Source organism: Phaethon lepturus, unplaced genomic scaffold, assembly GCF_000687285.1.
Source record: "Phaethon lepturus isolate BGI_N335 unplaced genomic scaffold, ASM68728v1 scaffold53964, whole genome shotgun sequence".
NCBI lineage: Eukaryota > Metazoa > Chordata > Aves > Phaethontiformes > Phaethontidae > Phaethon > Phaethon lepturus.
In genome coordinates this window covers 4,131-17,171 of record NW_010533614.1, presented here as the reverse complement: position 1 = coordinate 17,171, position 13,041 = coordinate 4,131, and the positions used below count along the sequence as shown (strand labels likewise).

The 13,041-nt window shown below is 36.8% G+C and overlaps 1 protein-coding gene across 1 annotated transcript; it reads right to left on the bottom strand.

Annotated features, from left to right (window-relative positions):
• Positions 1–752: 752 nt before the first annotated feature.
• On the bottom strand, positions 753–12,110 carry DRAM1 (DNA-damage regulated autophagy modulator 1; the record flags this gene model as incomplete). The annotated part of the gene is made up of 6 exons (XM_010285228.1): positions 753–852; positions 3,890–3,982; positions 5,346–5,404; positions 6,444–6,621; positions 10,175–10,317; positions 12,041–12,110. Coding segments are annotated over 6 exons (588 nt in total), but the record flags the coding sequence as incomplete, so codon positions are not given.
• Between the last annotated feature and the right edge of the window lie 931 nt (positions 12,111–13,041).

Below are 13,041 nucleotides of genomic sequence, written 5' to 3'. Positions count from 1 at the left end.
TGTAGGTTAAAACACAGGCTGGAAAACTTCTGCTTTGTATTAATCAAATTGCAGCAAGATTTCTCTTTAGTAGATTGTGCATAAATGTAAATTTATTTTCTCTTCCGAATTCAGTTTTAATTTTATGGCCAGCAGTGCATAAAATGGAAAAAGGGGTCGACTTTTACAACATCCACTGCAGTGATGATTAGAAAACATTTTTCAAGCAATATAGTTTAAACTTCTCCTTGGATTTGTATTTGTATACAGTGTCCACTATCAGAAACATGTAGCATAGTGTTGCAGTCTACTAACTGCAAATTTCTAGTCTTGAAACAAAGATGCCCACTTCTGCTCACACTTTCCTCCACAGTCTTTGCAACTTAACAGGGTAGGAATTCAGCCTTAGTGTTTTCCATTGTCTTTAGACTTTCCTAACTCTTTGCAAAATATACTTTCTCAAGTTTAAAACCAATGTTACTAATCAGACTACAACAAATGAACAAGTATGGATATGCCCAAAAGGGGACAGCTGAGGAGATCAAAAGAATTTGAATGACTTTCAAGTGCTTCTACCGATTGCTTCTATTACAGTATTTTTGATATATCAAAGAGTATAAAAATTACAAAATATTGTAATAATAAAAGGTAGCAGGAACATTGCTGTGAGTTTTTAAAATGTTTTAGTGGTTGCTGTTATAGATGTTGCGGAGTTAATGGCATGAGTTCTTTGTACAACTTTGAAAATCCCTTTCCCTCTGCAACATTTTCTGTAAGTAAGAAGAAACCTAGAATATTCATATATATAAAATATAATTTTCTCCACTATCAGGAGTCTTCATGTATTTCTGTTGATATTCTTAAAGAAACTCTCTAAAAGAAAAATAAAACAAGATCATCTTAAGATAAATTAATTTTACAGTTCTGTGATATAAAGTACAAGGAGATTAAAAAATATTTGTGACATACATACTGTGAGAAATTAATAAAAAAAGAGAAGACTTATTTTTCTTAAGAGTCTGATGGTTGTTTTTTCTGAATTAATAGCTTGACTTTATGTGAGCACTGATTAGGACAAAAAGGTTAGAATCTTAAAAATCTGTCATTGTTGAACACTAGCATTGGATTTCATGCTATTTTATAGCCTGTAATTTAAAATGTATGCATTTCTATTTGGTTTAATTCCATCACTTTCTCTTATTTATTATCTTCACAGTATTTTTATATATATACATAGTTATATATAAAGTTATATATAAACTTTCAATGTTGAACACTTTGGGATCTGGGATCTAAAGCAGACTTATCAACTAACTTAGCTACTCCGAGGACTACAGCATTGTCTGCAAATCTGTATCTACAAGGGAAGAGTCTGACTTTTGATAAAACAGATACCATCATTTATGTAGACATCAGAGAGTGATGGACTGGCAACACATATGTACCCCGCAAAATGGTAAATTTAATGATGCATGCATTTCTGAATGGTACTTCAATATTTTGTAAGTTTTAGAAGGCAATTATATGCCTTTAAGATAATGCATTGTGTAATTTTGAACAATTACTTTGTTTTAAAAAGCATTTTGTTCTGCAGAACCTAGCCTTTTTTTTAGTAAGGGAAAGTCCTACAACCATGGTCTATTTGGTACTATTAGTCAAAAGTAAACATATGTAGAAATGTTTGCTACCAGTTAGCAAAATATGTTAAATTTAAATCCTTAGTTGAAAATTGATTTCTGTATAAACTTATGAAAGTTATGTACAGATTATATGTATTAACCACTTCCATGCTGAACAAGCGTGTAAGTGAAGAAGTAAGTAAATTAATTAAAAAGTTTTACAAGATCTGATGTCAAACTTTGGTTTTATGCCAGAGGACTTAGAGGGTTCTCACTATTTTTCCTCCCTTCCCACCTCCATGAATTCTGGATATGGTTTTGAGCAATTTATCACCCCACCAATTGGTCACGTACGTGATCTCAATTATGCAAGTGCTTAGTTCTACAGTTATGCAAGTGCTTGGATTTAGTTTTCTGGGACTTGTGTGAGGCAATGGTATATATGAAAGACCTGTGTATGGGATATGACATTTACAGTGATTACAACTGAATTAATTCATCTTTGTAATTATGGTATAAAGCAGCAGTTCTCACTCTTTTCTACATTAAGCTCCAGTCTTGCAAAGATCCAACTACATTATGGGTAAAACAAACATCCAGAAGTCTGAGAAGGATAAGGAGGCCATGATCCTCCTAACATCTACAGTAATATCCAGGAGGTTTTGTCCTCAAATCTCCACAAGACACTTCCCATGAGCAATGCTTTTTTAAATTTTTTTTTTTACAAGTTCTTTTGCCAAAGTTAAGCCTCACATATTGGTATTTTCAGCATTTTGTATCTCCGTACCAAACAAAAATCCCATGAAACAAGCTTGAGAAATGGTTCTGTGTGAACCTCAAGAGGGTCAACAAGGTCAAGTGCAGGGTCCTGCACCTGGGTTGGGGCAACCCCCAGTATCAGTACAGGCTGGGGAATAAAGGGATTGAGAGCAGCCCTGCTGAGAAGGACTTGGGGTACTGGTGGATGAAAAGCTGGACATGAGCTGGCAACATGTGCTCGCAGCCCAGAAGGCCAACTGTATCCTGGGCTGCATCCAAAGCAGCGTGGCCAGCAGGTTGAGGGAGGTGATTCTGCCCCTCTGCTCCACTCTGGTGAGACCTCACCTGGAGTCCTGTGTCCAGCTCTGGAACCCTCAGCACAGGAAAGACATGAACCTGTTGGAGCAGGTCCAGAGGAGGCCACAAAAATGATCAGAGGGATGGAACACCTCTCCTATGCAGACAGGCTGAGAGAGTTGGGGTTGTTCAGCCTGGAGAAGAGAAGGCTCCAAGGAGACCTTATTGCAGCCTTCCAGTACTTAAAGGGGGCTTATAAGAAAGATGGGCAGAGACTTTTTAGCAGGGCCTGTTGCGATAGGAAAAAGGGTAATGGTTTTAAACTAAAAGAGGGTAGATATAGATTAGACTAGATATAAGGAAGAAATTGTTCACAAGGAGGGTGATGAAACACTGGAAGAGGTGGTAGATGCCTCATCCCTAGAAACGTTCAAGGTCAGATTGGATGGGGCTCTGAGCAACCTGCTCTAGTTGAAGATGTCCCTGCTCATTGCAGGGGGCTTGGACTAGATGACCTTAAAGATCCCTTACAACCCAAACTGTTCTATGATTCTATGAAACACTGCAGCTAGAACATGCTGTGTAAACAATAAGAGTTGGTGAGGCAAAGCTTGGGGAAGTAAGTTAAAGGCATGCCTTTCACAAATCATATAGAAGTGTTTTCTTTTAAACTAATCTATTATTTTCTCTTCCTTGAAGACAGGCTTGATGCATCACCAGATCCAGCTACCCAATTAAGAAGGTTTTCATGTCAATACTTCTCAAAAAGTATTTGATACTCTTTGCGTTGTGAGGGAACGTATATCAAAATGTGTAAATTTTAAAAAGGAAGGAAACATCTATAGTTGAAACGCATTGGATTATTATATAAAATCCCTGAGGTAGAAAGAAATGCAGTTTTAGTTACATCAGTCATTTTGTTATTATGTCACCTTTAGAGGGCCTCTTTCTACAAAAAGATTGATAAATAAGTAGAGGATACTAATTTACTGAATCATTTTCAAGACCAGACACCTATTAAACTGTTAAATTAATTTATAAAACTGATCTTTATGTTTTAAAAAAGAGAGGAAAAATATTCATTAGGTAGACAGAAATCAGTTCTGTGGCTGATAAAATTTGTTTCTGTATAGATTTGGTATATCTAGCTGAGTTAAAGAATGGTAATTTTCTATTTCATTTGTTGTTATACAATTCATAGTGCTTAATCAGTGCTAAAATAGGTAGATACGAACCTGAAAATCTCTAATGAACGTTAAAAAGAAGAAGATAAAACCAAAGGCCACCGTCCATTCACAGATTGCACTCACAAAATGATAAGTATAATCCTGATGGAATGAGATATAAAATAAATTTTCAGATAAAACAGCTAATCAAAACAACTGTGGAATGCTACAAAAATAGACATTTCCTTCTGTAAATTCAACAAATATTCTAAGACTTATGACTCATCATCCCGATACCCTGTTGTATAAAAGTCAATTCGGATTTAATTTTTACAGAGTGGTAAATTTATCAAGGTTGCATACATTCCATTAAGCAACGTCTTGTGTACTGACATAAAAAATAGTACAAGAAAACTACAATTAGCAAAAGATCAAAACATAGGTTGAATATAATTTACAACTGAAAACACTTAGTTCTTATGTGAAGAATACCAAAATGCCCACATTAAAAACTTCTACTGAGCGCCACTGAGTTCAGTACTACTATCCCTTACAGTAAATTCTCACAATATTTTAAAATGGAGGCCTACCCTTGTACAACAGTTCCTCACAAGACCTTTGTTTGTAAGTAGACTATCATAGAAAACCTACATAATGTGACACAAACAGAATGTAAAGTGTTTCTTAATATGCCATCAACAAATATGCCATTGGTTTCAGTAAAAATATTTTCTCATCCTTGCATGTCAAGTAATAAAAAAAACCTTACGAGGTAGACATTACCAAGATTATCTAACTTGTGAAGATTTATCTCACAGCTGCCATACCACTGTTTGGTTGAAGTACATTTGCCAACTTTGCTTTTATTCAGCTCTTCAAGCAGGATAGGCTCTCTGCATTATTTAATCTGTTTTTTGAATACCTCCATGTGGAAAAGTTTGTCCAAAAGGAAAACTTACCTTTCATATTTTTCATTCTGAGAACACTGAAATAATTCAGATACCTGATATTGACTTCAGTATGCTTCAGGTCAGACCCCCAATGTTTATCACAATAGTAAAGACTTTTTAATAGAGAATGGTGAAAAGCTGAGAAAACCAATGTTGAAAAGACCTCAAAAACTTCAGAATCAAATTGGTCCTGTTTTGTTTCATGTGTAAAGTTAATTTTCAAGAAATGTGACTATAAAAGGAAATAGAACAACTCATTTCCAGATTTTTTTTTTTTTTTTTTACAATTTATTCTACAGGTAAGTTTCAAATGCTTGATTAAAATGAAAGTCTAACTCCCTGAAGATTGACCCATCTGTGACAAGTTTTCTTACCCAAGCCGCAGACAGTTTTCTAATGAAGAAATAACTGGAAACGAGCATTGCACGAATCAGTGAGATTTCACAAATCTGTTCATGATAATGTACTATTTAAAGTCTCTGAAGTGTTTGTAATGCTATACACTTTTAGATAAATTAACAGCGTACCCCAAGTAATATGACACAGGGTAAGTTGGCTACCTAATGAGATTTTACCTTTTCAGCTGGAGTCCAATCAATTTTTGTCATGGAAATTTGTGAAGCAAACACAATCACTGGGAAAAACAGATTGTAAAGGAAACTATAAAAGTTTACCAATAGTGAAAATGCCTGCTTACAAAAAAGACCCCATCTCCCTCTTCCGTAACACAGTAGAAAATGAACAACCAGGGCATCAAAACAAAGTATTAAGAACACAAGTAAACAAAACAAATTATTGAAAGGTAACTTATAGCAGCAATCAAAGCAAATTTCTGCACAAATAAAGGTTTCCGTGGGTTCTTCCAAAGCACAGAGGGTAAGGGAAGACACTCAGAAACTTAGGTCACATTCATGATTAAGAACTGTGGGAGTAGAGTCCTGCATTGTTGGAAGAGGAACCATGTTGGTTTCCATTGGTCCACAATAGGTGCTTTGATATATTTCTACAACTTTCTCGCAGGACTGGTGCCCTCTTTAAAAGCCCTTTCACAGCTGCTGAAACCAAAAGCAGGCTGTAGCTGACTGGCTGATGCAATGATCAGCTGCGACCACTGCGAACACTGGCAGCTCACCTAAAGCCCAATAAACTCTAATTTCAACAGGCTGTGGGAAAAGCCAGTAAGTGTGTTGAGCATGTCTCTAGGGAAGGTATCTAATGAAGCCAAGCACCAACCAACATGATCAAAAGCATCTGCTTAGGCTTGAAGGAAATCTTCTGTATGCTAACTGTATTTTATATGCTTATGTGTTAGGTTCATTTTAGAAGTGGTGCCCTCCTTCTGCAGGCCTTTCTCCATACCCTTCCTTCAAATGGAGGAGGTTGGAAAGTTGGTCTACCTTTACTATCGTATCATCCTGTGAAGAACACCGGGGTATTAGATTTAAATATACCACTGGAAGAAGAGATACAGCTTTTTAGAAGACCCTGCAACTCATCTTTATGCTGTAAATGGTGTCTCAACATGTTATATGCATTATTATAGCAGAAATGTTAGAGAGCCCCCCCAGGCAAAGATTGTAATGCCATTTTCATCCTTTATCAGCAATGGTTTAACTTAAAAGGAAAATCATGAACACATAAAGGGAAAACGTGGGATACACCATAAAGGATACTAGGAATGAAAGCAATGCATGATATTACAGATATGGCCATCCTTATGTGACACACAAAGTAAGTGTTCCATTGTGGACAGGACTTGTAAGAGATTATAGATTGAAGTGTAATGTATACAACACCCGAGCCAAATGCCACCAAAGCTCCTATGTCATGGACACTGGGAACAGACAGCTCCTGGAAAGAGAATCAGCATGATGGTTAGCTGCTACTATTTGTACAGTGGTAGGAATCAATGAGCCCTATGAGGAACAAATAAGAAGACGCAGACACATTATGCTGGGCATGTACAAGCAATGAGAAACAGCCCCTTCTCCCAACAGTCTACACAGGGAAAATGAAAGAAAGAGGAGAAAGAGTAGCTCAGAGAGGTAAACTAACCACATCCAAAGCCACCAGGTCAAAGTCCTTTTCTGTGTTCACATAAAAGTGTAGATCAATTTTAGTGCTGTTCAACAGTTGGTCTGTTACCAAGTAATGTTTCCACAAACAGGAACTGGCTTGTATTTTTCTGAAGAGGTTCCTGTAACTCCTTTTTCCCTGTACCCTGCCAAAGATTTTCATCTTTTTGCATTGAAAGTCTAATCTGCATTTGTGTAGCAATACTCTAACGGTAAAGTTTCTTGGGAGATGTTTTAAATAGTGACTGCTATAGCTCCATCCCCCACTCTCCAGTGGCCAGCCACAAGGCTCCAGGAAATAAGTCAACAGAAAATTTGTTATATATTTTTTAAAAAAAGTGTTACCTAAAATAAGCTCTTGATATAAAGGTCTTACACTGTCAGTCTCTTGAATTAATCTCCTTTAAACACAAACAAGCAGAATTGCCAGTAACAAAACAGATGAAGGTTCCAGAGAAATTATTGCATTATAAATGTTTCAAAAATTTATGAAGTTATGTCACCTTGGAATCCAATATCAGACATGTAAGTTAGCTTTAACGCTCCTTTCTGTCACCAGAGCATAGCAAAACATGTACTATGATCTGACCTACTACAGTTCTATTTTAGTGATTAATGAAAACACATCTGTATCTTTTCATTACATATTTTAACATCTTTCCTGCCTGGAGGCCACTCTTTTCTTTGTCTTGTAATGTTGATTATGTTCACAGGCTCTTTGAAACTTTTTTCCCCTGTGCTTTCCTTTCTATTCATTCCCTTCTCTCCTTCTGTGATGTATTAAGTTCTGTCAGATTTTAAGGCATGTTCCTCACACAGGTATTTAAGTGGCATCTCATCTAAACTTGCTTTTTCTTCTCCTCTGTCCCCTTTTTTGCCTTCCATATAGGAATCACAGGAGGGAAATGTTGCTTAACTCTGGTGCGATGAGCCCCCTATGCTTTCTAGTCAAAGACAGGAAGATCTCTCTCTAATCATCTCTCTTTAACATCTAACAGGCAAAACCAGACTTGCTAAGACCTGGGGTTTTGCTTTGCCTTATGGCTATGGGATTTTTCCTTCCGTATTCAGCTATCTTCTTAAAGCTAATCCTCCACTATCTTTCATTTCTGTATTTCAAGCATTGTGTTATTCAAAACATAGAACAAACACCTTATTTGTGACGATTACTTATTTTCTCAGAAAATCTTCGGCTTTTGGAGGACACACTCCTAGTGTTTTCTCCCACCCTTTTTCTCACATTTGTGAAGTGTTCAGAGACCAATACCATTAAAAACCCATGATGGCTACCATATCTTGCCTTGAAGCAAAAAGGGTGAAAAAACATTTCCTTACAACCAATTATGCTACTTAAAAAGATTCACCACAAGTGGCATTAGATTTGAGTAAATAGAAGCAAACCTTAAATATTTCCCCTATAATTTCACACTGAAGCCTTTTGAACAAACTGGGTATTTTGCTTTGAGGAAAGAGAAAATGAACTGATGCTCAATAGCGTCAGTCAGCTCTACTACAGTATTCAGGTATGGTGTTAGCTCTGGGGAAAAATAAGTGTTACGAAACAAACAGGTAGTGCACATGAACGTGAAATTTCCTGCATGACCCACTGATTAGAAGGATTAGACTGAATGTTAAAGAAATAATTTCTAATTCCAGCTTTGCTTTGTCCTCCTGAGCTGAAACAATCACCTAACCTTCAGCAAATTTCACAGCCTCTTCATGTCTCAGTTATTGTACTGGTAAAAAATGTGGATACAAGTATACTGTTCCCTAGTTAAAACTGTGTATTTCACTACATAGTTAAAAGACCAAAGACTTGCAAGCCACCATTTCTTCCTGGGCAATTAAGCATGCTCAAAAATCTGCTAGATCAGATCCTTAGCTAGATTAGATCCTTACTGTGTTCTGAACCATTCCTACAAACTACACTTAACATGCAAAGTAAAGTCAAAGCAGAGAAAAGAGGAATTAGGTGAGGAAGAAGTTTATGAACCAGCAATGAGAGACAACAGAGATTAGATAAGAACCAATGTTATATCTGTCAATGGGCCCTTTTGCAAACTTTAGGAACAAAGTTTCTGCTTCCCTGACTCTCCCAAATTATTTTGCATTCCTAATTTGCATTTTCCTTATTGAATCTGAGTTTGTTTTCTATTTCAGTCAAGCAACACTGTTCCCCATCATCTAACTTTTTTTATGCCACATATAAATCTAATCAATAAGAGTACAGACATTTGAAAGTAGAATAGCATGCTTAGAATAGACTGCAGTGTCTGTAGTGTTTGCAATCCACACACACTGCCCGGAAGAAAAACTAAAAAGAGCAAGTTATCAGCCTAAGGCAGAAGTTTTTTTCTGAAAATACCATGTCAATTACATGCAAAATTGTATTGGCTGCTGAAGTCCTGACAATCCTTATTTTCAATTTCTCTGTATGTTGTCAGGTCACTATATGAACACAACAGTATTTACCAAAATGTTCCTCAAGGTAGACCATCCTTTAAAAGAAATAATTCAGCTGTTTCCACAGATTTAAAGGCAATATCTCAAACTACCTGCCAATTAAACTTGACTCGACTGTCAGCTGAAGTTTTCAGTGCAATTGTCCTAACACCTCCTTGGGTCAGAATCTACCCTATTGCATGCTTCCTCACTAGAAAATGTGAAAAGAATAATGTTTTTCCTCTCTATTGAATTTTCTGGCAGACATTGAGGGCTGGACTTTTTTGATTTATAATGGGATGTCTTATCCTTTCTGGCAAAGTAAGTGGTAATTCTACATGTCTCTATAAAAAGACTTAACATGTTGTTATGCCATCTCCTACAGACTCAAAACAATGGGCTAATATTGTGCTCAATGTTCTAACCTGTCAGATAAGTCTAGTTTATTCTGTAGAAAATGCTGCTAGTGTGCATGCCATCATTCAGGTAAAAATACAGGTGCTTTTGCAGGTCTGACTTATTCTGCCCTACCTGACTGTAAGCAAACTAAACTGTGAATAGCAAAGTGTTTTTACAGTAAAATTTTCATAATAAAAAATTTACAGCAAAAGCTTCTATATTAAGTTGTTTTCTGGTACAGATATATTACAAGACAAGCACACACAAAAGCCCGTACTGACATAACTGTACAAGCAAAAAGTCTAGTTTATAGGGAGAAAGCAAATCTCTTTTTAAAGCTACTGAAAAAAGGCATGAGCAAGAAACACGTTCTCACTCCATTTGCCAGGTATCCACACTAGGATAATGTTAACCACTCTGATGTATTTGATTTTTTAACTAGTAAAACAACTTTAGTTTAATTTATGATATGAAATTTACGGTCATACCTGAAAAGTTGCAACTATACCCATTCCAGTACAGCCCATCAATCCAATACATAATGAAAACACGTTGCACGAAGACCTAACAAAGTGTGATGACTCATTTTGCTTCTCTATTAATAAATATCTGATGTACATTGTAATTACACCTGAAAAACAAAAACCACATATTTTGTTCAATGATCTTAAATTGCTTACATTTTAAGACTTTGCGCTGTAACATATTTGCATATTCTAGGCAAAGACACATTAGCACTCCACATTAGGAAAAGCTATTACAGGGAGATGAACCATAAAATAGAAGTTGGAGAATTTATTCTGCTCTGATATGCAGTCTTGCATATCTACAAGATGTACAAGAACTACATTCCTTATAATGGATGTCCTGAAGAATTAATACATTTTTGTAGAGTGTAAACAGAAAAAAAATGTAACTAGCCATGTATCCAGAAAATATTTTCAAAGCCTTTGGGCTAATTCTGGCTGCTCTTTAGCAGCACCCCCAAACCACTACATACAGATTTTATTGCAGCCTACATGACCCCAACATGCAGTTGACTCCTGACAAACAACTCTACTGAATTAGAAGATCGTGGTACATCAGGATGTAAGATGTAGATTGGATTCCACAGTTCAATAACACAGAACATAGTTTCAGTCTATCTAGAGTTGGAAAAATACATCATGTAGCTTTGCCCAGGCACTATGAGGTTACACAAAACACACCAAGATGGTGTGACTGAATAAGGCTATTAGAAAAGGTAAAATACATGATTTCATGAAGGCCATCACAGATTACATGTATACAGAGATACACAGCTCTTCATCCTCCATCGCCTAGAATTGAATAGAAATTGTAAAACTTCCTTATTCAAGGCCAGTAGACATTTACTGGAGGAGTAGGCATCTGTCATGGTTTAACTCCAGCCAGCAACCAAGCACCACGCAGCCACTTGCTCACTCCCCCTCAGTGGGAGGAGGGAGAGAATCAGAAGAGTATAAGTGAGAAAACTCATGGTTTGAGATAAAGACAGTTTAATAGGTAAAGCAAAAGCCACGCACGCAAGCAAAGCAAAACAAGGAATTCATTCACCACTTCCCATCAGCAGGCAGGTGTTCAGCCATCTCCAGGGAAGTAGGGCTCCATCATGCGTAATGGTTACTTGGGGAGACAAACGCCATCACTCCGAACATCCCCCCATTTGTTCTTCTTACCCCAGCTTTATATATTGAGCATGACGTCATATAGTATGGAATATCTCTTTGGCCAGCCTGGGTCAGCTGTCCTGGCTGTGTCCCCTCCCAGCTTCTCATGCACCCCCAGCCTTCCCGCTCGCAGGGCAGCATGAGAAGCTGAACAGTCCTTGACTGCTTAGCAACAACTGAAAACATCAGCAATGTTATCAACATTATTTTAATCTCAAATACAAAACACAGCCTCATACTAGCTTCTATGAAGAAAATTAACTCTATCCCAGGTGAAACCAGGACAGCATCTTGCAAACCAGGTGTTGCTTCAACACAGTTCTTCCCTTTGCTGCAGCATCCTAGAACATAATCTCTCCCTACATCAAAGATACACTACATCTCTCCTACATCAAAGTTTTTGCAAAGTAATTATGCCGTGTTTCTTCCACTTTTTATTTACACCTGCACTGACTACTTTGCACTGATGAGATGCTCTTAAGAGCCTCTAAGCTTGCACTTACCCTAAGGACCTGGCCCTCTAGATATTACTTCCATCTATCCGATTATATCATTTGACTGTGGTGTACTTTTTCTGCAGAATATTGTATGGACTGTGATGTAAGCAGACAGCTTTTGCTAGTTTTCATTTCTTTGCTGTGTTCGAACCAAATACTTTATACATACCTAAAAGTGCTGAAATATTAATCATAAAACCAAAGATACCACTCTCTGGAGGTTTAGTTCCGGTGTCACTAAAGCAGAAAGAGAGAGAAGAAATTAAAAGTTAATTGAGATCTGTGAAACATAACTGAGATGTACACATGAAACCCCAAGAGAAATGTAACTTGTGTGAACTGCTGCTACGTGTATAAGACATTTAAACATACAAATTGGAATGTCGCCTGCTGCACACTTATGCTCCATTTGTAGTACTGAATCTTTCTTTTTAGAAAGAAATTGTATCTTTAGAACATACTATTTAAACTGTATTTCTTCCTTTTCTGTATGCAATATGTGGAGATGTGACAGAGCGATACTTGGCTCATGAATGACAAATGATTACATAAATGACATTTTAGAAATGACATTTATTTTATCTGCTAAATTAACACTGTGATAGAGTAAAATGTATCTAATGGCATTCAGTATTCTCAGATGTGAGAGAATTGGGCTTAATTTCCTGATTTGTTTGAAAAGACTTTATTCCAGGAAAGCAATTGCGTTCCAATGCCTGGGAACGTTCCTAGGCACTGTTTAATTTACTAATGTAGATATAGCTTAAGAGTACTCTAGGCCCAAGGTGTTGTAATTCTGCTGAAGCAATCCACCCTCATAGGGGATAATGAGAAGTTCACTGGACCAGACAGACAGAGCATGAGTGTCAGAATTTATACAGGATTCATACACATACATACATGCATACATACATATGAAAAACATCATATATACAAAATATATGTTATGTAGAAAATGGAATACCTTCATCATAGAATTCTTTTCCCTATATATGTGCAAACAACTATACAAATGCCCACACCAGAGAACGTCCCTTCCTCACAGGAAAGACATACTCCTGGCTGTATGTGGGTTCAAGTCTCATCCAACAGGACTCTTTTATACAAGGTAAGTGCTCTGTTGAAATAAGAATACTGCGATGCCATCACCTCTTCACGCTATTTTTTCTG